The following is a 25536-nucleotide window of genomic DNA, read 5'->3' as shown; positions in this document are numbered from 1 at the left end:
GACCCGTATCTACATAGAATTAGCTCATTTCCTAACTCTAGCCCATTCTGATATTCTTTATATTATTCTGCATTTATATTGATACCTAATTACATACAGCTCAAGTTTCCCATGATCTAGAAGCAGACTATTTAGCAAACATTTACTACTGAGTGTAAGGAAAATAATCACATGTAATGCTGCCATATTATGTACAATGCTAGGCTACTTGCTGTTTTAGCTGGGTGCTTAATCTCTTTTTTCTTTTTTTGTCTTTTTGAGGACTGCACCCGTGGCATATGGAGGTTCCCAGGCTAGGGGTCTAACTGGAGCTGTAGCCGATGGCCTACGCCAGAGCCACAGCAACGCAGGATCTGAGCCACGTCTGTGACCTACACCACAGCTCACGGCAACCGGATCCTTAACCCACTGAGCAAGGGCAGGGATCGAACCCGCAACCTCATGGTTCCTAGTCGGATTCATTCCTGCTGCGCCACGACGGGAACTGCTGGGTGCTTATTTTCTAACAATAGTGTAGGGAGCACCTCTGACCGATACCTGGCTCTTTGATGAGCACTTCCTACATTCAGTTATTCTCATTGATTGATTTATATGAAGTCATGCAGAACCTAAAGGCTAGTGCCTAATCTACTCACTCGTTCTCTTTTGGCCATATCAGCAGCACTCACACCCTCTGCAGCCTTCGTCCCAGCACGAATCACTGCAGAAAGAGGGAAAAAGGCCAAGACATCAGCAAGGGACTTTTCACTGAGCAATAAGAGGAATGTGATTTGAATGATGCAAGCTCTTTGTACAGGGCCCAGAGGACTATGCTGGCCAGGACATAGTGGCATCTGGGTAGGGCCAGAAATAGGCTACAGGGCTAAGTTCTTGTCTGTGAGTTGCTCTCAAGGACTAAAACTCTGAACATTTTGTGATTTTGTTCCTCTTTCCTCTCCTTCCCCTCAAAAAATTTCATGAATATGCCTAGGCGGAAAGGACTAGAGGAAGTTCTGGAAATGAGTGCAGTTCAGGCATTTGGAATGCAAAACATGTTCTACCTATAAGCCATCCTTGGAATTTCACTGCTCATGTATTTGGCAGCCATTCTCAGTGGTGAGATAAGCGAACCTAGAAAACGGCCACATCGCAACACTGGGCCTAGTCTCAAAGGCCAACAGCCTCCCACTTCCTAGTCCAGGCTGTGCAGCTGTGCAGCAGATGGCACTACTGTGTGACCAAGAGGAAGGAATTCTTCTCTTTTCTTAAAGCTAATTTCTGATTATCTTTCTGACATGAAGGGAAAGGTATTCAGTGCATAATTAAAATCCATGAATAATCCAAAAGAGTAATTTTAGTCTTAATTTTCAACTCCCTCACAAAAGCTATCAGAAATGATGACAAGAGGCAAAGGTAATCTGAGTTCTTCTTCCCTCTTTGCCCTGCTAATCCTCTGATGGAAAGGTCCAAAGGCAAGCAGGCAGAAAGAAGAACAGGACTGGGCCATCCCCAAACTGGGTGAAGGCTTCCTAAGAGAAAGCCCCATCTGCTAAAGTGGAATTACAATATATCACTGTTAAAGAGGCCATAGGGTTTTTATTTTTAGCTGGAAACATGCCCCAAGCGTACTGTTGCTGGGGTCACTGTCACAGCAAGGGGCCAGCTACTCAGAAGCCTGGTTCATGTCTCCCTGCCACTACTCACAGCCTTCTCGGGCCAGATAGAGGTTCCGAGTTCCCGTCGGCTTCTTCACCTTCTTTGTCCGGAGCTTTGCAGCCTCATCACGGGTCACTGCCAAGTCAACCTTGAGCTGACGGCCATCCAGTTTGAGCCCACCACCCTGTAAGATTGCAACCTTCCTCTTAAAACCCACAATGAGTAACAAGGAACACCAAGGAAAGGGAAAACAGCAAACCCCAATTACGCTGTGGAACCCAAACCCCAAGATGTTTTAGCCCAGCTGGCTGCAAGGGATCACTGAGCCTAATGGTATAGAGTTCAGCTGTGCGAAGGCCACGTGTTCGTTTATTTTAAAATGAACAAAGTAGGCCTAAATTGAGGGAAATGATCTATAAACAGGCGAATTTTTGGTAGTCTAAAGAAAACTAATGAAATGGTAGTGTTTACTCAGGAGAATTTAAGAGACCATGGCAATACAGGGTAGCTTAAATTATACCTGGTTAAAGAATAGACAGAAAAATTCTCCATCATTTACACACTTTCTCAAACATTTGCTCCACTTCACAGATGGACTTAACCCCTCCTTGTCCCAGTCTTTCATGTCATCAGCCGAGGGTAGAGACTGAGATACACAGAGTGATCCATAAATAATTATTATATCTGCTTCCTACCAAAAACCAGGGACAGTGATTGTACTCAACATACACCCATGGGGCTAATGTGAGGATTAAACAAGGTAATGTGTGTAAACATCAGTGCCTAACACACTAAGGGCTCAAAAAGTGTTAGCTTTATTATTATTACATCATTGACAATAGTAACAAAAGCTTTGTGTAAACCTCAGATGTTCCCCCGGAGCCACAGTTGCCTAAGTTACAGGGTAAAGGAAATGTCTTCCTTACCTCAGTCTCTGGAGAAGCAGCTTCAAGGCACTTCTGAGCTGCTTCTTGAGTCATAAATTGGGCAAATGCACAACCTGCACAGACAGACAAAACTAAGTGAGATCCCAAACTCCCATGGCCCACCAGGAAGCCCAGTGGCACCCTGACACAATGTGGATGGGACAGTAACATCTTTTTGTTAATTACTATGAGATTTAACTAATACACACTGGGTCAGGCAGTGTAAATTCAAAGGCAGGTAAGACAGCACACCTGCTCACAATGAAAGAGTATTATTCCTTCGTTTTTTCCAATGCTCCTTAAAACTTTAGTCTCACCATCTCACTCTTTAATAACAAATATCCACAAGAGGAGTTCCCACTGTGGTGCAATGAGATTGGCAGCATCTCTGCAGCACCAGAACACAGTTTTGACCCCTGCTCTGGCACAGTGGTTTAAAGGATTCAGCATTGCTGCAGCTGTGGCATTGGTCACAACTATGGCTCAGATTTGACCCTTGGCCCAGGAACTCTATATGCCGTGGAGTAGCCCAAAAGGGGGGGTTAAAAAAAGGAATATCCACGTGAAATACTAGAGAAATTCCAGCCTAACATTTAATTCAGCATCATTTACTATATGCCTGTTAGAGGACTAAAAAAGCAAGGCCGCAAGCACTTAACCCTAAAATTAATTACAGATCTCACTGTCATCACAGTCACTGGGGAGGCATCAGATAAGGACAGAGATGCCTCTTGGAGTAAAAGTCTCTGGCCTGTATCTCATGAATACAGTAGTGACCAGAAAGCCATGAGCTCAACTCTTGACTCACGTTGTAGAATTTCCACAAGCACAACTTTCATTGGTTAGAAGCAGGGCCATTCAACCCAGCCTAATTTTCTGCTATTGATTAAAAAAACCAGCTTTTATAAGAGTTCCCTGATGGCCTAGAGGTTAAGGATTTGGCAATCTGCTGTAGCTAGGGTTCAGACCCTGGCCTGGGAACATCTCCATACTGCAGATATGCCCCCAAAAATGACTTAAAAAAAAAAAAAACAAAAAACAGGGTTTTTGGGGTTGGTTTTTGTTTTGTTTTATTTTGTTTTTGCATTTTAGGGCCACACCTGCAGCATACAGAACTTCCCAGGCTAGGGGTTGAGAATTAGAGCTGTAGCTGCCAGCCACAGCCACAGCCACAGCCACAGCAAGGTGGGATTAGAGCTGCATCGGTGACCTACACCACAGCTCAAGGCAATGCTGGATCCTTAACTCACTGAGCAAGGACAGGGATTGAACCAGCTTCTTCATGGAATACTAGTCAGTTTCATAACCCACTGAGCCACAAGGGGAACTCCAAAAAACCCCAACTTTTATAAGCAAAGGGAAAAAAAAAGTTCACACCTTACAGTAAACTCCAAAAAAAGAAATATTAGGTTTCATAATATTTTGTTAGTATTCCTTTAAACTTTAAATATTCCCTCATATATGAAAACAATGCCATATTTCCTAGACCTACTGAGGCACTGATCTTTGAGAACAAATGGCAACAGACTAACTGGAAGGACATGTGTCAGGCCAACCCAAGGTCACCATCTAGTGAGGTTATCCAGGCACAACCAAGTGCCCCATCTGCCAATCCTCCACTCTCATCTCCACTACAGTACTGCTCAGGTGGCAACTTCCCCCAAATACCTGAATGCCTCAGGAATAAGGGCCATGTTTCTTGGCTGTCTATATCCATAGCACCTACCCTAACATTCAGCATTAGTAGATACTCAATAGGAAAAAACAAATAATAAAGAAACAAGGGGGGAAATGTTTCTAAGGGGCAGATTAGTCTATTTGGCCAATATGAGGAAAATAGGTATTTCTCTCTGAACGGTTAGGAATTTTATCATTGGGAATTCCTGCTGTGGCTCAGTGGTAATGAATCCAACTAGTATCCCTGAGGACTCAGGTTTGATCCCTGGCCTTGCACAGTGAGTTAAGGATCCAGAGTTGCCATAAGCTATGGGTACATGGCAGAGGGAGCTCAGACCTGGCGTTGCTGTGGCTGTGATGGAGGCCAGCAGCTGCAGCTCCAATTCGACCCCTAGCCTGGGAACTTCCGTATGCCTCGGGTACAGCCCTAAAAAAAAAAAAAAGACAAATTAAAAAAAGAATTTTATCATTGGAATTTCCAGGGTAACTACTGGGTTCAATCTTAACACTTCCCTTAAGTCTTCAGGTAATACCTAACCTTTCTAGGCAGTCAAATAGCATGCTGACAGGATGAAGTGTAGGTAGAGGCCAAGGTTATGTGGGTAGGCAAAAAAGGCCAAAAAATGTAATATGAGCTAGGGAAAGACAATGCATTATGAAAAAATAATGAAAACTATGCTTATTAAGACTATTAACTCTCAGCTGTAACTCCGATGAGACCCCTTGCCTGGGAACCTCCACATGCCATGGGTGCAGCACTAAAAAGACAAAAATTAATAAATAGATAGATAGATAGACAGATAGACAGATAGATAGATAAAGTCAACTCGGAGTTCTTGTTGTGGCTAAATGAATCTGACCAGTATCCATGAGGACGTGGGTTTGAACCCTGGCCTTGCTCAGTAGGTTAAGGATCTGGCATTGCCACGAGCTACAGCATAAGTCACAGACACAGCTTGGATCTGGCGTTGTTGCGGCTGTGGCATAGGCCAGAAGCTATAGCTGCAATTCGACTCCCAGCCTGGGAACTTCCATATGCCAAGGGTGCAGCCCTTAAAAAAAAAAAAAAAAAAGTCAACTCAATGTTACTGCACCCAGAAAAGGATAAGGGAGATTATCGAAGTCAGGTAATATCCTACAGTATTTGGAACATCCCATGCGATTCTAGTTGCCTGTTTTCAGAAAAGCATGATGGAAATAGAGAAAGTGCAGGAAGCATAACTGAATATCAGAGCTGAAGACACCTTAAGTGATTACTCTAAATGAACCCATTCATTTTACACATAAGAAACTGAGGTCCACACTGGTTTGAATGAGTGCAAAAAAAAAATCACCTAGCTGGACTACGGTTTAGTTGGGATTAGATCCCTAATCCCCAAAAAGCAGTTTTCTTTCCATTATACTGCCTAATTTATATATTTTTTAGCTGAGTAAAAACCAAAAATGATCAGGCTTCATCAATCTAGAAAATAAGGAGGTTTAGAATGGAGGGAATTAACCCATGGATAGACTCCAGAGAGGCCCCAAACACTCGGAAATGGCATTTTTCTGAGGAGAAGGTTCATGGTTTTTGCTAGATCTCAAAGGAACTAAGAACCAGAATGAATTAAGAATTCACTGCTTTTGTAGCATGGCTGCAGTTCACAAAACTAAAGACTATAAATGGGTTGAAAAGATGTTTCCCTAACATTAGTATATCAGAATAAAGAATCCTCAAACTTTAAGCTCAAAAGAAATAGCTTTAGGGACAAACAACCCAGGACAGCACTCCTGCCCCATAGCTTTCCTTCTGACTATTGCCACTACAACAAAGTTTCCGTCAGCTTCCACCTCTAACAAAACCAACTGAAAAATATCCCAGTATTTTGAAGAAATGTGGACTGATTAATACCCATGAGATGCTATCACATTTGAAATTCAAAGAATAACAAATGGAATTCATTACCCCAAAATAAATAAACAAGAGCTTAAAAAACTTAGACAAAATTATGGCTGGCAGCACTATTAGAGATGCTGAGTTTGACACCACAGAACACAAGCTCAGAATGTCCTTGGTGCTTCTATGGACCACAGAAACCTGGATGGATGGTAGACCCCTCTGAATGGCACACATTATGCTCTTGTGTAACCTAGTCAGTGCCCATGGCAGTGGTCTCAAGCCTTTTAGGGCCTGACCAGCTGACAGCAAATACCTTTAGAATGCTCTGTGTCTGGATGCAAGACGATGCGGACATATTTAAGATCTCCAAACTGCTGGAGGAGCTCCCCAAGGTCTTCTTCCTCTGAGTCAAAGGACAGGTTTCTAAGGAAGACAATCAGGTTGGGAAAAAAGTCAACTTACAAAAGTGAGATCCTGGAGTTCCTGCTGTGGTGCAACGGATTAAGACTCCAACTGCAGGAGCTCAGGTCAATAATGGAGGCAAGGGTTTAATCCCTGGCCAGGTGCAGTGGGTTAGGGAGACAGCACTGCCATAACTGTAGGTTGCAGCGGTAGCTTGGATTCAGTCCCTGGCCTGGGAACTTCCATATGCCATGGGTGCGGTCATCAAAAAAAGAAGAAAAAAAAAAGAAAGAAAGAAAAAAGAAAAAGATCCTGTGTCCCAGAATGAAGTGAGTGACTCGGACGTCAGCTGGAGCGGCTCCCTTGCTCACAACCACCCTTCCTCATTCAAGGACAGGACTAACAGGGGTGGTCCCCAGTGGCCAGGCCTTCAATGTATGACTGCCCGTCGGCCATAACTGACTGACCTGCCTCTGTTAACTGGATTCTCTCTCCCAGAAATTTCAAATTTGAACAGACATATACAAAGAGCAGAAATTATAGATGTAGATCCACTTCAAAACAGCAATGTCCTACTTGAGGGAAACTCGGGAAGCTGAAAATGTCCTCTATCTTGATCTGGATGAGGTTACACAATATACATACATCCACATAAAAAGATCTGTGCATATAGATGGTTATACACATGAAAAATGTCACCGAGTTGTACATTTACATTAAGGCGCTTTACCGAACACATTATACCTTAACAAGGAAAAAAAAGAGGAGTGTCTTCAGAGAAAAAGACCCCACAGTCTTCTGCAGGAAGGGGCCCAAAACTGTCCAGAGTTTCATCCCCTCCTTGACGTTTGCTCTTTGACAGCTCTGATTCTGTGAGTTGCGCCAATGTTCAACCAACAAACCCATTTTTTTTTTTTTGCTTAAATTGGTTGAAATTAGTTTCCCTTACTATGACCAAAAGACTCACAGAGGGCTAATGAGAAGTCAAATGCTGGTCTCTCCATGTATACATTAGCCATATTCTCCTCTGTGCTGCTATGAAATCCAGATTTCAGTTAAAATTTTACAGAAGTCAGGAGTTCCCGTCGTGGCGCAGTGGTTAACGAATCCGACTAGGAACCATGAGGTTGCGGGTTCGGTCCCTGCCCTTGCTCAGTGGGTTAAGGATCCGGCGTTGCCGTGAGCTGTGGTGTAGGTTGCAGACGTGGCTCGGATCCTGCGTTGCTGTGCCTCTGGCGTAGGCCGGTGGCTACAGCTCCGATTCAACCCCTAGCCTGGGAACCTCCATATGCCGCGGGAGCGGCCCAAGAAATAGCAACAACAACAACAACAACAACAACAGACAAAAGACAAAAAAAAAAAAAAAAATTTTACATAAGTCAGAAAATCCTTCAAACAATAACTCAAAACCAAACATGGTAAAGTTTACTAGCTAAGAGCAAAAAAAAAAAAAAAAAAAAAAGGAAGAAAGAAAATTACTATTTCTCTCGATGGGATTAAAAAATGTTGGAAGGAGATTTTGTTCTATTAAATTTCAACACAGTGTAAAGATTCCTCATTTCCTAGCTGTGCATAGCCTTCCAGGGGTAAGAAAAACAGTCCCAAATAAATATCTACAATTTTGCTTCTCTTATACTCAGTTAACAACCCTATTAACAATTCTATCTCATGGACTAACCAAGATAAAAGAGATGGTCTGCAATAAGACACATCCTAGCTACACTCGTTCTTCCAATTTGCCTCATTATGCAGATAGCTCTCTCTCTTCCATCCTTTTACTTCCCTAAGTTCTTTTTGAGTTAAAAGATTTATAAGGAATGGTATCCTTGATAATAGGGTCACAGCTTCTAAGTGTGACACTCCTCCTTTCCTGTTACACAGAATCCTCTACAAATACAAAATGGAAATTCCAGATAACACAGTTTAAAAAAAAAAGATTACAGAGAGATACACTGTAAAGGGAGAAAATGGACTACAGCACAGCATGTATAGGTTAAGATCACCTTTGTAAACATTCATAATACAGCCATGAGTATGGGTGCTTCCTGAGTAGTGATTAAGGTTAATTTTTGTGTTTTTTTGCTCATTTATTTCCTAAATTTCCTACAGTAAATGTACATTAACTGCATAATAAAAACAATCTAAAAAGACTGTACAAGAGGATAAAATAGACATCTTCAAAACAAGACCCAAATGGCCCAAGCACAATGGTACTTAAGAAAGGATGAGAAAAATCCCCCCTCCCCCAAAAAAGGATGAGAAGTTATGCCAAAAATATCTCGACCTCCTGCAGTCAGTAGGACTAAAACAGCAATGGCAACACAGAGCAAAATCAATCTCCCTCCTTCAGTTTTCCAGGAAATAGATGGGATGCCTTACTTAACTCTGGGCACTCATTCAGAAGATAAGTTAGGCATAAAGAAGAGAAATCACTTGGGGCAAGTGGTATCACCCCTCCCAGAAGCAAGATGTTTCTAACAGTTGAAGAACTAATTTGTTCCAAATGATGCCAACCCAATAACAAAGAATAAACTCTGAGGACAGATAAGATGTACAGACCCCTGCTATTTATCTTCTGTGTATAGTTCTTATTCTCCTACATTTCTCATTGTGTGGCATGTTCTTAGGGCAGGTGTGCTAATGGTCTTAGATGCATCTAACTTTTGGGCGCAGCGAACAGAATTAATGAAGAAAAAGAAGAAGAAGAAAGGGACTGAGGGAGGAAGAAGAGAAGAGAAACCTATGAAGGCAACACAAACAGCAGTTCTCAACGTAGAGAGTCATACCTGATAAAAACAGTTTTCCCTTCATTCACATCAGAGGGTAATTTCCTCTTCTTCTTCTTCTTCTTCGAGCCTTGTATATCCAAAGTAAAAAAGAAAAACAGCAAACTGAAATAGACCAGTGCAAATTTTTTTCTTTTTTTCTTTTTTTGTCTTTTTGCCATTTCTTGGGCTGCTTCCACGGCATATGGAGGTTCCCAGGCTAGGGGTCGAATCAGAGCTGTAGCTGCCAGCCACAGCCACAGCCACAGCCACGCAGGATCTGAGCCGCGTCTGCAACCTACACCACAGCTCACGGCAACGCCGGATCCTTAACCCACTGAGCAAGGGCAGGGACCGAACCCACCCGCAGCCTCATGGTTCCTAGTCGGATTCGCTAACCACTGCGCCACGATGGGAACTCCAGGCTAGCGCAAATTTTATGACAAAGGGCTAACTTTTAAAATATATAAAATCATGCATAATCTTTAAAATTTCAATTAAAAATGAACAAAGGGGAGTTCCCGACATGACTCAGCAGTAATGAGCCCAACTAGTATCCATGAAGATGCAGGTTCGATCCCTGGCCTCATTCAGTGGGTTAAGGATCCAGTGTTGCCATGAGCTGTGGTGAAGGTCATAGACAAGGCTCGGATCTGGCACTGCTGTGGCTGTAGCATAGGCCATCGGCTACAGCTCCGACTTGACCTCTAGCCTGGGAACTTCCATATGCCACAGGTGCAGGCCTAAAAAGACAAAAAAAAAAAAAAAAAAAAAAAGGATATGCAACTGAATATATGAAAAGATGCTCAAACTCACTCATAATTAAAGAAAAACACAGCACAAGAAATGAAATATTCTTTTTCACCAGCAGATTGGCAAAAAACAAAAAAGACAGCTGAACTCCATTGTGGTAAGAGTGTGGGCAAAGAGATTCCCATACACGATTGTGACTGTGTAAATTTTCTGAAACTACAAAACCTGTAGAACATTTGAGGAAAAAACACATATACATTCGTATGTGATTATATATACATTATATTCTATATAAGTGTATATACATACATGTTTTTGCTTATAAAGGCATTAAATATCTTTGGATACAAAAGAACATTGGTTGTCTCTGGGGAGGGGCCCTAAGTGGCTGAAGATCTGGGCTTGAGGGAAACAAAGTGATTTTAAAAGTAGATATGACACAATGGAATACTACTCAGCCATAAAAAAGGATGACATAATGCCATTTGCAGCAACATGGATGGAACTAGAGAATCTCATACTGAGTGAAATGAGCCAGAAAGACAAAGGCAAATACCATATGATATCACTTATAACTGGAATCTAATATCCAGCACAAATGAACATCTCCTCAGAAAAGAAAATCATGGACTTGGAGAAGAGACTTGTGGTTGCCTGATGGGAGGGGGAGGGAGTGGGAGGGATCAGGAGCTTGGGCTTATCAGACACAACCTAGAATAGATTTACAAGGAGATCCTGCTGGGAGTTCCCGTCGTGGCGCAGTGGTTAACGAATCTGACTAGGAACCATGAGGTTGCGGGTTCGGTCCCTGCCCTTGCTCAGTGGGTTAACGATCCGGCGTTGCCGTGAGCTGTGGTGTAGGTTGCAGACGCGGCTCGGATCCCGCGTTGCTGTGCCTCTGGCGTAGGCCGGTGGCTGCAGCTCCAATTGGACCCCTAGCCTGGGAACCTCCATATGCCGTAGGAGCGGCCCAAGAAATAGCAAAAAAAAAAAAAAAAAAAAAAAAAAAAAAAAAAAAAAAAAAAAAACAAGGAGATCCTGCTGAATAGCATTGAGAACTATGTCTAGATACTCATGTTGCAACAGAAGAAAGGGTGGGGGAAAAAACTGTAGTTGCAATGTATACATGTAAGGATAACCTGACCCCCTTGCTGTACAGTGGGAAAATTAAAAAAAATTAAAAAAAATAAAGTAGATATGTATGCTTATACATACATTGAAAATTTCTGGAAGGATACAAAAGAAAGAACAGAGGTTACTCCAGGGGACTACTGGAGGGCTGGTGAGAAACTTAACTTTCTATGTTGCACCATTCTGTACTATATTTGTAATTTTCTCACATTATTATATATCAATCTGATCAGTTTTTTCAAGTGAAAGAATGGTAGGACAGCTGCTTGTAGAATGCAAGGTCTCACAGTTCCTTCAGTGTAAAAGCTTCTTTGCTTCTAAGATGGAACTTCCATATGCCCTGCTCTCCTCCCAGAAAAAGCTTATTTCCTCGGATTTCTCGTTTGGTCAAATCAACATGTCAGACTTACAGAAAAGGGAGAAGGGAGACTTGACAAGTGAATAAAAACCTCCACCCAGACAAACTAAAGGACCACTCCCTGACCACTGCTCAGGCTGTAATGACCTGCACCCTCAATAAACGAGCTCAGTTTACACTCAATCCTTCTAACAACGGTATCAATGTGGTTTGGCTACAATTTTGCAAAAGGCCCCAGGAGATCCTTTATCCTCATTTCAACTGAAAATTGTCATTTATACTCCACTCCAGCACAGAACAGTAACAATGATAATATCTTAGTACAAGTCTGATATTAGCAGTACAAGTAATTTAATCTTCAACAACCCTTTGCTATTATTAGCCCTGTTTAACAGATGAAGAAACGGAGGTATAAAAAGGGTCAATAACTTGGCCCAAAGTCATACCTCAAGAAAGAAGCAGAGACAGAATTTAAACCCCTATGCCAAAACAGGCTACGCTTGTGATCTCTGGGAAATGTGGGGCTTTACTTTCTCATACGTACTCCTGTTCACCCAGCATCTAGCACTGCGGGCACTCTGAATACCTGCTATCTGACATGAGCATGTAGTAACAGTAAAGGCACCTTTTCTCATGACAGGTTCAAAAATCACTGTCACATGAAGCATGTACTCCAATCTTTCCAAAGAGCAAAAACATGGGCATCTACACACAACATGGGAAGGTTGTGTGCCAGAAAGTGCTCATTCATCAGTTCCAAACTGGTTCATCCACATTAAAGGAAAAAAAAAAAAAAAACCAAAAAACCCTCTGAGAGTTCCCTGGTGGTCTAGTGGTTAGGACTCAGTGCTTTCAGCACTGCAGCCCAGGTTCGATCCCTGGTCTGGGAACTGAGATGCCACTTCAAGCCACTATATACCTTGGCCAAAAAAAAAAAAAAAAAATTCTAAAAAGCGTTTTTGCTTATTTGCTTTCTTGCCAACTCTTTGTGACTGAAAGTTGTGGAGCCAGATCAAAAGCTCCTAGAGAACAAGAATTTTTTCCCCTTCACTTCAGCCCAGAGCTTAACATCAGTAGGTGCTCAAGAAATGCTCCTTTTAAGTGAGTATGAGGAGGGGACTTGTTTCACTGAACTGAACGGAGTCGTTCGGTCAGCAGAACTCAGAGTGCCTCCGCCTCCATCCCTGTGACCACTAAAGGCAGAAGATTTTGCCAGCAGCCATCTTGCATCTAACTTAATGAGACTCACACTTTTTAAAAAGATTGTTGGAGAGGAGGCATGAAAATCAGAACAACAGCAACCAAGGCAACTACTACTGTTCAGTGCTTACTGTTTGCAGGGTACTCTCCTAAATGTCAGGAGAGGAGAAGCTCTAACGTCCAGTCACAGATGAAGTAAGGGGGATTCGAGAGGCAAGTACTTGACCAGAACCAGTTGGCTAGAAATAGAAGAGCCAAGACTTGAACCCAGATGATCTGACTCCTAAGCCCCGTGGAGAAGACTGCTCCAAAGACTGCGCTTTTCTAGATCAGAAATTCTGAGTTCAGTAGTTTGTTGCTATAATAATGGATTATTTTTCTGCTGTTGCCAGTCTCCATCCTGGAAGGTGGCAGCAATTCAAGTACCTCTGACCCTGAGTGGAATATACTAAGCTGATGTTCTGAGGTTTGCTAACATACAGACACACTTAAAATAATACCTCTAATCACTGAGGGGCAAAAACACCATCTTTGGGCTTTCACATCTACTCCATATAATCTGCGTTTACAGTCAACAGCAGTGATGGAAAAACACAGGTGTCTTCTTATCTGTCCCCTCCTGAGTTTGTTACATTTAATACAATGTAATTTGAGTACAGAAACAATTTAATAGAATCCATTTTGTGGTCAGGAGGCAATATCCTATTTATCCAGTTATTCATTCTACTTGGGATAATTCAGAGAGAGAGAGAGAGACAGTACCTCAGCATTAAGATAGGTTTTAAATTCCCTAAGAATTGTAATCCTGAAAACGACACCAAACTCATTTTTTTTTGTCTTTTTGCTATTTCTTGGGCCGCTCCCGCGGCATATGGAGGTTCCCAGGCTAGGGGTCGAATCGGAGCTGTAGCCACCGGCCTACACCAGACCCACATTAACGAGGGATCCGAGCCGCATCTGCGACCTACACCACAGCTCACGGCAACGCCGGACCCTTAACCCACTGAGCAAGGGCAGGGACCGAACCCGCAACCTCATGGTTCCTAGTCGGATTCGTTAACCACTGCGCCACGACGGGAACTCCCAAACTCATTTTAAAAGCAAAACCAAAAAACCTTCAGAAGAAAGGAATATAAGAAAGGAATATATTCCGTATTTGACAGAGCACCTTAGGATCCTATTTAAAAGGAGGCATGAGGAGTTCCCGCCAATGCACAGCGGGTTAAGAATCTGACTGCAGTGGCTTGAGTCATAGCAGAGACTCGTGTTCGATCCCTGGCCTGGTGCAGTTGTTAAAGGATGTAGTGTTGGCGCAGCTGCACCACACGTTGCAGCTGTGGCTCAGGTTCAGTCCCTGGCCTGGGAACTTCCATGTGCCTCATGTGTAGCTATAAAATTAAAAAAAAAAAAAAAAAAAAAAAAAAGAGGCCTGAGCTGAACGTGTGCACATTTCTCAGTAACTTATCTTAAATTTAAAAGTGTCTAAGAAGATGCCAAACCTTCCTCCTCTTGCTCTTCGGTGCTGGTATCACTCTGAGCCAGCTCCTCTCCATCATCAAAACTATCTCCTTCCTCCAGGTCACTGTCATCATCAGAAAGCTCCTCTTCACTGCTTTCGGCAGGCGCTGCCCTCTTGACTGCTCTGCAATGGCACAGAGCAGAACTGAGGACCTGGGCTGAGAGGGGGACCTAGTCGACGTCGCTGTTCAAATCAATTGGGCAGTGATGGGGGCAGGGAAAGATAGCATTTTCCTCTCCGGGAAAACGCTGAATCTTCCTTTGTTGTCTCAGAACATCCTGAGTCACTTACCTCTTCTGAATCTGCACAGGCTTGGTCACCTTTGGTCCCTTGGTCTCCGCCTCTTCATCATCTTCCTCTTCCTCACTGTCGTCATCACTCTCCTCCCCCTCCTTCTCTTCCATATCTCCTTCTTCCCTGCCATTCTCTTGACCTAATTCCTGATTTTCAGATCCTGGCCTCTTCTCCTCACCTACACAGGTGGTAAAGAAAGTGAGAAACTCATTCAGTATTCAAAACAAGGTTATTTAAACAAGAACGACTAAAACCCCCGAGTTCCTAGTTCCTTTGGTTTTATAGAATCTCATCTATTTTTCTTACTGTACATACATAACAGGAGAAAGTATAAGGAAAAAAAAGCAAAAACCAAACAATAAAACGCCCTCATCACTGAGATTCCCTCAAAGGCCATCCACTCATCAGAGGCCATAAGATTAACCTGGCTCAGAAGGAGTGAAGTAGCAACTGAGCCTCTGCAAACAGCCAACCTCATGCACCACCACAACGAGCACCCTAGAGCCCGCCTTGAACTTGATAACCTCTGGAGTTCTGTTCTCTAAGCTCCTGGTGGCTTAAAAGCCATTGTTTTCAAGATAAAACTCAAGTTTTAAGTTTCCCTATTTTTAATGCTCCATCACTCCGTTACGAAAAAACTGGGAAAGAACAGCTAGTAGAAGGGACAATGAGCTGAGGCCCCACTCCTCACATCCACGCCCAGAAGCAAGCTTAGATTCAAAATATCCTGGTTTTGGGGATGAGATCACCAGGTGGTACGAGAAAGACTAACAAAAGGGGAGTTCCTGTCATGGTGCAGCGGAAACGAATCTGATTAGGAACGATGAGGTTTCAGGTTCAATCCCTGGCCTCACTCAGTGGATTAAGGATCCGGTGTTGCCATGAGCTGTGGTGTAGGTCGCAGATGCGACTCAGATCTGGTGTGGCTGTGGCTGTGGTGCAGGCCGGTGGCTACAGCTCTGATTAGACCCCTAGCCTGGGAACCTCGATATGCCTCGGGTGTGGCCCTAAAAAGACAAGAGACAAAAGACACACACACAAAAAAAAAAAAAAAAAAAAAGACAAACAGGTTCTGGGCTCATTTCTGAATTCTAGTAGGAACTCAGAGCTTTTCAGACTCCTCAGACTCATTCTTTTCTTTAATCTTGTGCTCCAGCCCAATATTCTCACTGGCGAGAAGGTTCCCCTACACTTTCATTGTAGGTGGGACTATTTTCACACTCATTCCAGGACATACAACCCGTCTTACCCAAAGCACCATATCTTACCTGGGGCAGAGGCAGGCTGTGTATTTTTATATTTATCCTTTGCCACAGCCCAATCCACAGCCACTGTCCGCCCTGTCAGACAGAAGAGTAGCATCAGAAAGGCTTTCTTCACTTTAGTGTTCCTGTCGCCTATAAGTGACTTCCTATTCATCAAAGACAGTTAAGGAACCAAAGGAGACAAAGAAACTGTCAATTCAGAGAATGCTGATCCTAAAATAAAACTCCTGATAGATGCCTATTCTTTAACCTTTAGCTTTTTTATCAATGAACACAGTTTTGCCTTTCTACACAGCCACTACACCCGGGATAAGACAGAGTTGAAAAATAAATAAAAGAAGAATCTGAACAGTGCTTCCAGTTAGATCAAGTTTCCAGTTATGCTAGTAGCAAAAGGCAAAACAGACAATCTAGAATAATCTGTATGCTACTCATAAGTTAGGCAGTCTCTAAGCCAGACCCTTCTTTACCAGGCACAGTACCTGGTAAGTCAATTCTCAGAGTAATCTCAGTCAGTTAAAAGTCCACAGATGCTGAGCAGTGATCATAACCAAGACAGAGGAACTTGCAAACCCCATATTCCCCAGACAGCAACCTGCATCTATCAGGGATTATTTCAGGGACAATTTTTCATTAGGGATTTAAAAGGTCATTCATTACCAAAAACAGAAAAGAGAGGGATGGCATGGGTCAAGTTTAACCCCGAGATAAAGTACTAAATATACTTCGCCAAAACAGCTTCTATATTAGCAGTAAGACCCTCAACAAGGCAAACACCTTTTGAAAATGTAAAAAATGGGTTGCCACGCTAATTTGCCTAAACACCAGAACCACATGAGTCAATGGTATGTGTAAAGAAAACTTACCTTTTATCTCCTTCATGTTCATGCTTCTGAGAGCCTTTCCTGCTTCTAGGAGGTTTTTGAACTGAACAAAAGCAAAACCACGCATCTTTCCATCTGTGTGCAAATAACAAAGAAGTGAGAGGCGGCAGGTGGGGACCTGACACAGACTAAGAAGGACATTATGGCAACCTGGACTGGCAAAATGGCCCAAATCCTGCCAGCTGACCAGCCCCTTGCTCAGAGCAAAAGCTGATGTCCTGAGGAGGTTACATGACTCAGGCCTGGTGAGAGCAATGCATTTTCTCAAACTGTAACTCATTTTCTTAAAGTAGCTCTCATGTAACTAAAAATGCCATCAGGAAACTAAACACTGTTATTTGAGTTTTTATAACTTGTCAAGCACTGTGCCTGATACTATATATATATATATATATATATATATATATATATAATCTCATCAGGGGCTCACAAAGTATAATGTAAACCGTGTATTTCTATTTCAAATGGTGTTTACTTCAAAGGTAACATGGAAAAAGCCTATTAAGTAAAATAATCTTAGCTAATTAAGGTTTGCTAGTACCTGGCTTCCTAGGGATGTTCACTTCTAGGACAGCTCCAAATGGAGCAAATACTGTCTTCAAGTCATCTTCTGAGCACTAAAGCCAAAAGGGAAGAAAGAAGAAGAGAGATTATCACAGCAAATAAGTGCAAAACATGAACTACTAAATTAATCATTAAGAAGAGCTGGAAGGCTTTCCGTCCTTAGCAAGTTCTTGTTTATTCAGGCCCATTTTCTGAATTTAACAAGGCTCAGGTCTGTTGCAGAAGGACTTAAGCCCAAGTATACCATATGAGGAGTGCAACCAATGAGTATGCCTTGGCTCCAACAGCCTTCAGAACACTCACTGCTAGTTTTCTTTGGCACTCACCTTAAAGCTCAGGTTCCGAATAATCAATCTGGCTTTCTTATCTGCCACTTTGGCTTTCTTAGGCTTAGGCTGCTTCTTTGGGGACTCGGAGTTTTCTAAAAATTAACAAGCAATGGGATAAGTCTGTATGCCTCTAGGCTCGGAACATCACACAGGGAAGAAGCTCCTAGCAACAGGTGGCATTCACGACAGGGTTAAGAATGGCAATGCCTGGGAACATCAGGTTTTCCAGACTTAGAAGTACCTGAAAGGCTTAAACAGTAACAAAATACACTGGATGATTTTGGACATCAAAGAAAACTCAGGAAGTTTTAAGTCTAGAAATTACCCCCAGTGCCATTCCACCTCCACTGCAATCTTGAGGGAAAACTCTTCAGTTGCTAGAAACTCACCGTTTTTCCCCTTTTCCTTTGACTTGTTCCTCAGTTTTTTCTTGGCAACAATCACGTTGATCTTGCGACCTTCGAAGGTGGTAATCTCCTTGAGGGCCTTCTGAACATCTTCCAGCATAGAAAAAGTGACGTAGCCAAAGCCACGACAGGCCTTGCTCCCTGGAACAGTATGGGTACAGGGGAGACAACAGTAAGCCAAAGATCCCTAAACCAGTAAACGCCCACAGCCCTATACTAGCAGATACACAGCCAGGCCAGCCAGTTATCAGTCTGCCAGAATTCTCAAGAGGGAAAGAAACAAGGTTAGCATGAGTGGCCCCTTCCCCACTTCGTTCAGAAATTGCCAGGCTTCCTCTTCTAATGCGGTGTCTTTGCTGTCAGCTCCCTCTCTTCCTCCTCCTCTGAAAATCTTGAGAACATAGAGGACCCATGATATACATGACACCCCAAAGAAGAACTCACTGTCAAACAGAATGCAACATCACCAGAGAATGCAGGAAAGGTAAGGATGGTAGCTTCAAAAATTACAATGAAGTAATTCAGCCGCCCCTCCTCAGAACGAATCAGCAATGAATGCCAGGGGCCCTGACAAAAGAACGTCAAACGGTAAACACTGCTTCAGGAGCTGCAGATACTATGACATTACTACCAAGCTTAGAAATCAACATCAAATTCAACCTTTCCAAAGTGGCTGGAAATCTCTCATCTCATTTTATCAGAACACACCCATCTTGGGAGAAGGGAATATTATCATTCCTTCTTTCCAAATGAATCATTTGAGACAAACAGTTGCAAATACTGACATAGCCCACTTTTGCCCTTTTTGGTATGCTATTTTTTTTTTTTACTTTAATATTTTTGTGTAGTAAAATTTTAAGTAGCTTAATGCATCAAAAAAGAAAAGGTCAGGAGTTCCTGCTCCAGCACAGTGGGTTAAGGATCTGGCATGGTCTCTGCAGTGCCATGGGTTCAATCCCCAGCCCAGCACAGTGGGTTAAGGATCTGGCATTGCTGCAGCTGTGGTGTAGGTCACAACTGCAGCCTGGATTCCACCCCTGGCCAGGGAATTTCCAGATGCCATGGGTACAGCAAAGGAAGGGAAAGGAAGGGAAGGGAAGGGAAAGGAAGAACCAAGGAGTCTGCCTACTACCCAGAGAAGAAACAGAGCCCACACACTCTTTCACAACTACACGCTAACCTACTTCAGGATACAAGCCCTCTAGCATGGAATGCTGATCCACATAAACTGGTTCAAGATGACACTTGTCCCTAGAAGAGCACACTGTGATCTGTTTCTTTTCTCTTGGAACTCCTTCTCACAAAAGCCTGCCCACTCACCTTTCAGAAACAGAACAAGAGGAGCTGTTGCTATAGCGCAACAGGGTTGGAGACGTCTCTGCAGCACCAGGACACAGGTTCAATCCCTGGCCCGGCACAGTGGGTTAAAGGATCTGGCGTTGTCACAACTGCTGTGCAGGTAACAACTGAGGCTCAGATCTGATTCCTGACCCAGGAACTCCATATGCCATGGGGTGGCAAAAAAAGGAAAAAAAAAAAAAAAAGGAGAAAAGAAACAGAACAAGAAAAATCAGGACACTTCCTGATCAGTACAACCAAAATAAAGCAGCTGAAACATGGAGTTCAGTGACAAAACAAAAACATGTGCTCACAAAAACACTATGCACTGTTGATGTCTGCACAAAGCACTCTCAGTTACTTGAATATTAACAATATTCTGTGAAATGAGAGGAGGTTAAGTGGCATGTCCAAGTCACCACTACTGGCAAGAGCTCGTCCCACACCCCTTCCCTCCCATTCCATCAAGTGCAGCCCTTAATACACCTGGCTGTCTGGACAGCAAAGCAGGGTGTTTTTGGTTTTTTTCTTTCTTTTTTTTTTTTTTAATCGGAGCTTCTGTTAAAGTGTAGACTACACACACAAGCTATAGGTAAGGTTACATGAAGCCTATGTTCCAAAGACCCAAAGGAGAATTCCCATTCAGAGGCCTGTTCTTCCCTAGAATAAAACCAACCACTGTTGGGTAGCATTTCTCAAACTGCTTTGATAACCCACAGTAACTGAGAGTGGACCCAGGACATATTTTTACATAAAATCCCCCAAAAGTTTTATGAATACCTATCCTTTATCACATATGAATATACTCCTATTTCACTTAATAACAAAAAACCCCTATAGTCATAACCCACTCAAGACCCACTAACAGACAACATTCTGCTGTTTAAGAAACATTTTTTTCTTTTTCTTTTTTTTTAACAGCCACACCTGTAGCACATGGAAGTTCCGGGCTAGGGGCCAAATTGGAGGTGCTGCTGCAGGCCTACACCACAGCCACAACATGGGCTGTAGGGTGCACCTGCGACCTACACTGCAGCATGCGTCAATGCCAGATCCTTAGTCCACTCAGCAAGGCCAGGGATCGAACCGGAATCCTCACAGACAGTATGTTGGGTTCTTAACCCACTGAGCCACAGAGGGAACTCCAGAAACATTTCTGTATAGCACTCTCATTCTCTCACTCACCCATATCTATACTTAAAATAACAAAGAACCAGGCAGCGGCTGTGGTTTGTAGAGCAATCAGAGCCTTGTTCACAATCCTAACTTTAACGTCTGTTACTAACAAACTAGAGGATAAGGATGGCTTGGTTATTAGCACACTGTTAGTCTGCCTACTCACGTACTCAGGTACCAGGCGGGTGTGGGGAGATGAGTACACACGATATTACTTTCCACCAGTTCTCCTGAAAAGCAAAGTGGCAGCCATCTACAAAGACATCCTGATGACTTGGAAGGAAGCTAAATGTATGTTCTGGGCAACATCGGGTGCCTATTTCAAATGGTCCCCTGACACAGTCTAGATAAGAGGAAGGAATACTTCTACAATTAAAACCCTTACAATTCTCCCTCATTCTAACATGCTAACCCTCCTTCACACTGATGCCATGAGCATCAAAAAGAATGTGAATTATACAGGACCATTCCAAAAGTCAGTACATATCTCTAGCAGCTCAAGCCAAAATGTTTGAAGTTAGACGTGAACTTGACTCCTTGACACTGCTTTTTCTCATACCCCACATTTGATCCATCAGCAAATTCTTTAGCTCTACTTTTTTTCTTTTTTTTTTTTTAGGGCAGCACCCTTGGCATATGGAGGTTCCCAGGCCAGGGGTCGAATCAGAGCTGTAGCCGCTGGCCTATGCCACAGCCACAGCAATGCCAGATTCGAGCCACATCTGCACCACAGGTCATGGCAACGCCAGATCCTTAACCCACTGAGCAAGGCCAGGATTGAAGCTGCATCCTCGTGGATACTAGTCAGATTCGCTTCTGCTGAGCCACGAAAGAGACTCCTCTACTTTCAAAAACATCCATATTCTAATCACTTTTTTACCACCTTCAATGCTACAACATCTGGTCCAACACCATGATCACCACATGAGCCTAACTGGTCTCCCTGCTTCTGTCCAAGTCTCAACACAGCAGCCTGAGAGAATCTTCCAAAATGGGAAGTCAGATGATGTTTACTGCTCCATGCTCAAAACCAGTAGTTTCCTATCTCAGAGCCAAAGCCAAAGTCCAAGATCTCATCTGGTAATTCTCTTCTTTCACTCACTGTACTCCAGTCACCCAGGTCTCCTCGCTGTGCCTCCAATATACTATTCACACTCCTCTTCAGTATCCTTGCGCTAGGCTGCTCCTCTGGCTGAGAAATAAGTGTTCACCCTCTCAAATCCCTAAGGCCTTCCCTGGGGACTCCCCGACCCCTCTCTCTACAGTTTCCCCACCAACACCACACATACATTCAGACACTCACTCCCTAATTTTCTTATTTTAAAATTATTTTTATTTTTCATTATTTTTCTCCTCAACGTTTATCACCATTATCACTATATGTTTTGCTTATTTATTGGCTGTCTTCCCCATCTTGAAGACAAGAGCCAGATTTCTGGATTGGGTCTGTGCACTGCTGTATTCCCAGGCCCTACAATAGTGCCAGTGACAGAGCAAGCATTCAATAAATACTGAGGAAATAAATAGCCGGGTGTATGAATAACATATTGGTTAAGAGCTCTGAGTCTGGTGATCAAATTCTGAATCTGCTACTTGCTAGCTCTACAAACTGAAGCTAACGTTCCTAAATTCTCCGAAGCCCTAGATTCCTCTCCTGTGTAACAGGGTTAAGGTCCCACCCAATTAGATTGATGGAACGCAGCACGGCACCTGGCAATCAATCGATTCTCAATAAGTTTTACTGATGTTTGATTAAAAATTACTTATGTTTACTATGAAACAGAATCTTATATGTGAGCGCACATAATAAAGGAAAGAGGTACACAAACTCAAGGGACTGACTGGAGTTTCAGAAACGGTCTCTATGGATTCATCCAGAGCAGAGTCAGTTTGGAAAAGAAATTTAACCTCCAAGTCCTTTCACTGAGGGGAGAATAAAGTATTATGAAGTTTGGGAGGGTGTTCTCGCCCCCATCCGGCTCCCAGGAACCCCAACCCTGTCCCCGATCGCCCCGCCCCCTACCTTTCTCAGTCACCACGAAGCACTGCTTCACCGGCCCCACCTGACTGAACAGCTCCTCTAGCTGCTCGCTTCGGGCCGAGGGTGGGAGGCGGCCCACAAACAGGGTCAGCCCCGCCATGAGGCAGAGAAACGGAGACGGGCAGGGCCTCAAGCAAACCTAGTTGACGCACGTGAATCCAGGAACTGACTTTGGTGAGCCGACCACGCCAAGTTGCCGGGAAACCCCGGAAGTGCTCGTCGCTCAAAAGCGTCCGGAGGAAAACAGGGTGGAAGGGGAAAAAAACAGCCCGGAAGGAAAAAATCGTACCGCCCAGGGGCGGAGCTCCTCGAGTGGGGCTCCACCCCTGGTCCAAGTACCGCCCCCTGTCTCTGTAGGGAAATTTGGCGTCGCTAGTTTCTACCCTGCTTAAAATCTCACCTTCTGGAGATCTATACCAAACTCAGCCAGGCAGGCAAGAGAAGTTATTTTTGCTCTGGGCTTAACCCAGGATATAACATATAATAGATGTTTAATAAATTTTTTTTGAAGTGCCACCACAGACTCCCAGATTACATGCATAAAACACACAATATAAACACAAGTATGTCACATACTTCATTCTGACACTTCTCACGTTCTCAGAGACTATGAGACATCTGTCACACTATAGCAGATAACTCTAACCATGCCTTTAACAAGTCACAGACAAATTATAGTTACTAAAGTATATACAGGCACAGATCATACACGATCATTCTTTCAAAAAAAGTTACTTAGCTCCTACTATATGCCAAGCACTAGGGATAAAACTGGTGAGCTAAAAAAAGACAGGGCTCTTGGTCTTATGGAGAATACAGTGTAGTAGGGGTAGACAGACATTAATCCCCCCCCAAAAAAATTTTACAAATAAATAATAGCCCGAACCATGCAAGGTCACATGAGAATGCACCCAGAACAAACTAGACATCCAGCTTATACACACAGACCTAGAACACAGATCCTCCCAGAGATAGGAAATCTTTCCTCAGGTGAGCTTATCAGACAGGCCCAAGGCTGAGGAATCTCACTGACCAGGAGGTCTGAGTGCTCTGGATCCTGGCACACACAGTGTGTGCCATCCCACTGGTCCAGGCACTGACCTGTGTGTGCGAAACTGCAGCACTCTGCAGAATATTTGCACAGAACAAAAGTACCCAGTGCATTTTTTTAAACAGTATAACCTGAGCACATCCTAGGTAGAAAATTTTGAATGTACAAAAGATACAGTGGAAAGTGTTTCCCTTTCTCCTCAAATCTAATCGCTTTTTTTTTTTTTTTTTTTTTTTTTTTTTGCCACAGACACAGCATACAGAGTTCCTGGGCCAGGGATCAAACCCATGCCAGAGCACTGACCCAAGCCACAGCACTGACAATACCAGATCCTTAACCACTAAGCCACCAGGGAACTCCCAAACCCCATCTACTTTCAATATATTTTGGATAGATGGATGACTGGTTAATAGTGACAGGGGGAAGGGAGAATGGTAAACATCAGATATATGAAACCCTAGCTCCAAGTATTACATGCTTAAAACATAATACTTGGAAAGCACAGTTATCTTTAAACACATAACTCAGCAGAGGAAGTATTGAAATACAAAATAGATTTTTAAGGCCATGGGTTAAGAAAATGTGTGTCATTTGAATAAGGTTGATTCGTGCTTCCTCTCCCTTCTTTCTCCTCCTCTCCTGCCCCCTTACCATCTTAAAAATCAAAATCAAAATTCCCTACACAGAGTCTAAATTACAAGCTTCAGGGCCTTTAGCTATGGGGAGGCCTTCCCAGCCCTGGCTGTTGAGTTTGGGGGGATGCAGTGGGGAAGAATCCCGAGAAAGCTCTTCCAACATCCCTTTGGGATCTCCGGCCTACAGTGGTTTTGTGGGTTTTAGGTTTTGTTTTAGGGCTGCACCAGCAACATATGGAAGTTGCCAGGCTAGGGGCAGAAATACAGCTGTAGCCACCAAGAATACAGGATCCAAAACTCGACTTCAACCTACACCACAGTTCACGGCAACGCAGGATCCTTAACCCACTGAGTGAGGCCAGGAATCGAACCTGCATCCTCATGGATACTAGGCAGTTTGTACCACTGAGCCACTACGGGAACTTGGACCCTCTACAATGTGAAGTTGGAAAAGAAATACTTTGGCCAGAAAGCGTCTTTAAAAAACAAAAGGAAACTGCCTCACTATGCCCACCAGAGGGCAGCAGCCGCCCGCAGTGCAGAGGTGTTCCGCGCCCCTGTTCCCCCACCTCCTTCCCCAGGGGAGGATAACACTGCAGCTGCCTTTTCTACTCTTCCCAACTTTCCCCAGCTCAGTATCCCAGCCTCAGCCTCTGCCTCATCCCCTCCTATCCTTTCAGATCAGGAAGGTCACGTGGTTCTCTGATCAGGAATATTTGCTCATCTATCTAACCAGGACACATGCAGCGCTCTTTATTAAATAGCAGGGGACGTGGTACCCTGCACCGCACCGGCAACGTGGCTTCCAGGGGAAATAAACTGCTGGCCTCTCCCTCATCCATCACTGTGCAGGAGCCTGGAGAGGAAGTGAAAGAGGCCTGGGTGTGCTCAGTCAGCTGCTCCCCAGCCCTCTGACTCCATACCCGCTTGCAAACCAAACCTGCAAACCTTCTTATACTACCATAGACTTCTTGTGCTTGGCTCTTCTCATAACTGTAATTAATTATTTGTGCTCTTGTGGAGTTCCCGTCATGGCTCAGCAGGTTAAGAACCCGACCAGTATCCATGAGGATATGGGTTCGATCCCTGGCCTCGCTCAGTGGATTAATGATCCAGCATTGCCATGAGCTGTGGCTCAGGCCAGCAGCTGTAGCTCCGATTCGACCCCTAGGTTGGAAACTTCCATATGCTGCTGGTGTGGCCATTGAAGGAAAGAAAGAAAGATTATTTGTGCTCTTGTAATTATTTATATGATTAGCTCTTTAATGTCTGCCTTCCCCAAAAGACCTTCAACTCCATAAGTTCAA

The 25536-nt window shown here is 43.5% G+C and overlaps 1 protein-coding gene across 1 annotated transcript in view; it reads right to left on the bottom strand.

Moving 5' to 3' along the window:
- The window catches only part of RBM28 (RNA binding motif protein 28), a 34908-nt gene extending 12198 nt beyond the window's left edge, over positions 1-22710 (bottom strand). The window contains exons 1-13 of the mRNA XM_021078708.2: positions 22526-22710; positions 17971-18129; positions 17579-17673; positions 17230-17305; positions 16671-16763; positions 15808-15879; positions 14537-14717; positions 14226-14368; positions 9306-9375; positions 6431-6540; positions 2562-2635; positions 1684-1819; positions 636-700 (exon numbers count right to left, since the gene is read on the bottom strand). Coding sequence (XP_020934367.2) covers positions 636-700; positions 1684-1819; positions 2562-2635; positions 6431-6540; positions 9306-9375; positions 14226-14368; positions 14537-14717; positions 15808-15879; positions 16671-16763; positions 17230-17305; positions 17579-17673; positions 17971-18129; positions 22526-22643 — 1392 coding nt within the window. The 5' untranslated portion in view covers positions 22644-22710. The remainder of the gene's footprint in view (positions 1-635; positions 701-1683; positions 1820-2561; positions 2636-6430; positions 6541-9305; positions 9376-14225; positions 14369-14536; positions 14718-15807; positions 15880-16670; positions 16764-17229; positions 17306-17578; positions 17674-17970; positions 18130-22525) is intronic.
- Between the last annotated feature and the right edge of the window lie 2826 nt (positions 22711-25536).

The sequence above is a fragment of the Sus scrofa genome, chromosome 18 (genome assembly GCF_054392235.1).
Source record: "Sus scrofa isolate SSC_HxYL_T2T_F1_AM1 chromosome 18, Sscrofa_HxYL_maternal_Yorkshire_Landrace_v2.0, whole genome shotgun sequence".
Lineage (NCBI taxonomy): Eukaryota > Metazoa > Chordata > Mammalia > Artiodactyla > Suidae > Sus > Sus scrofa.
Note: the sequence above shows the minus strand (reverse complement) of the source record. Positions and strands in the feature narration are given on the sequence as shown.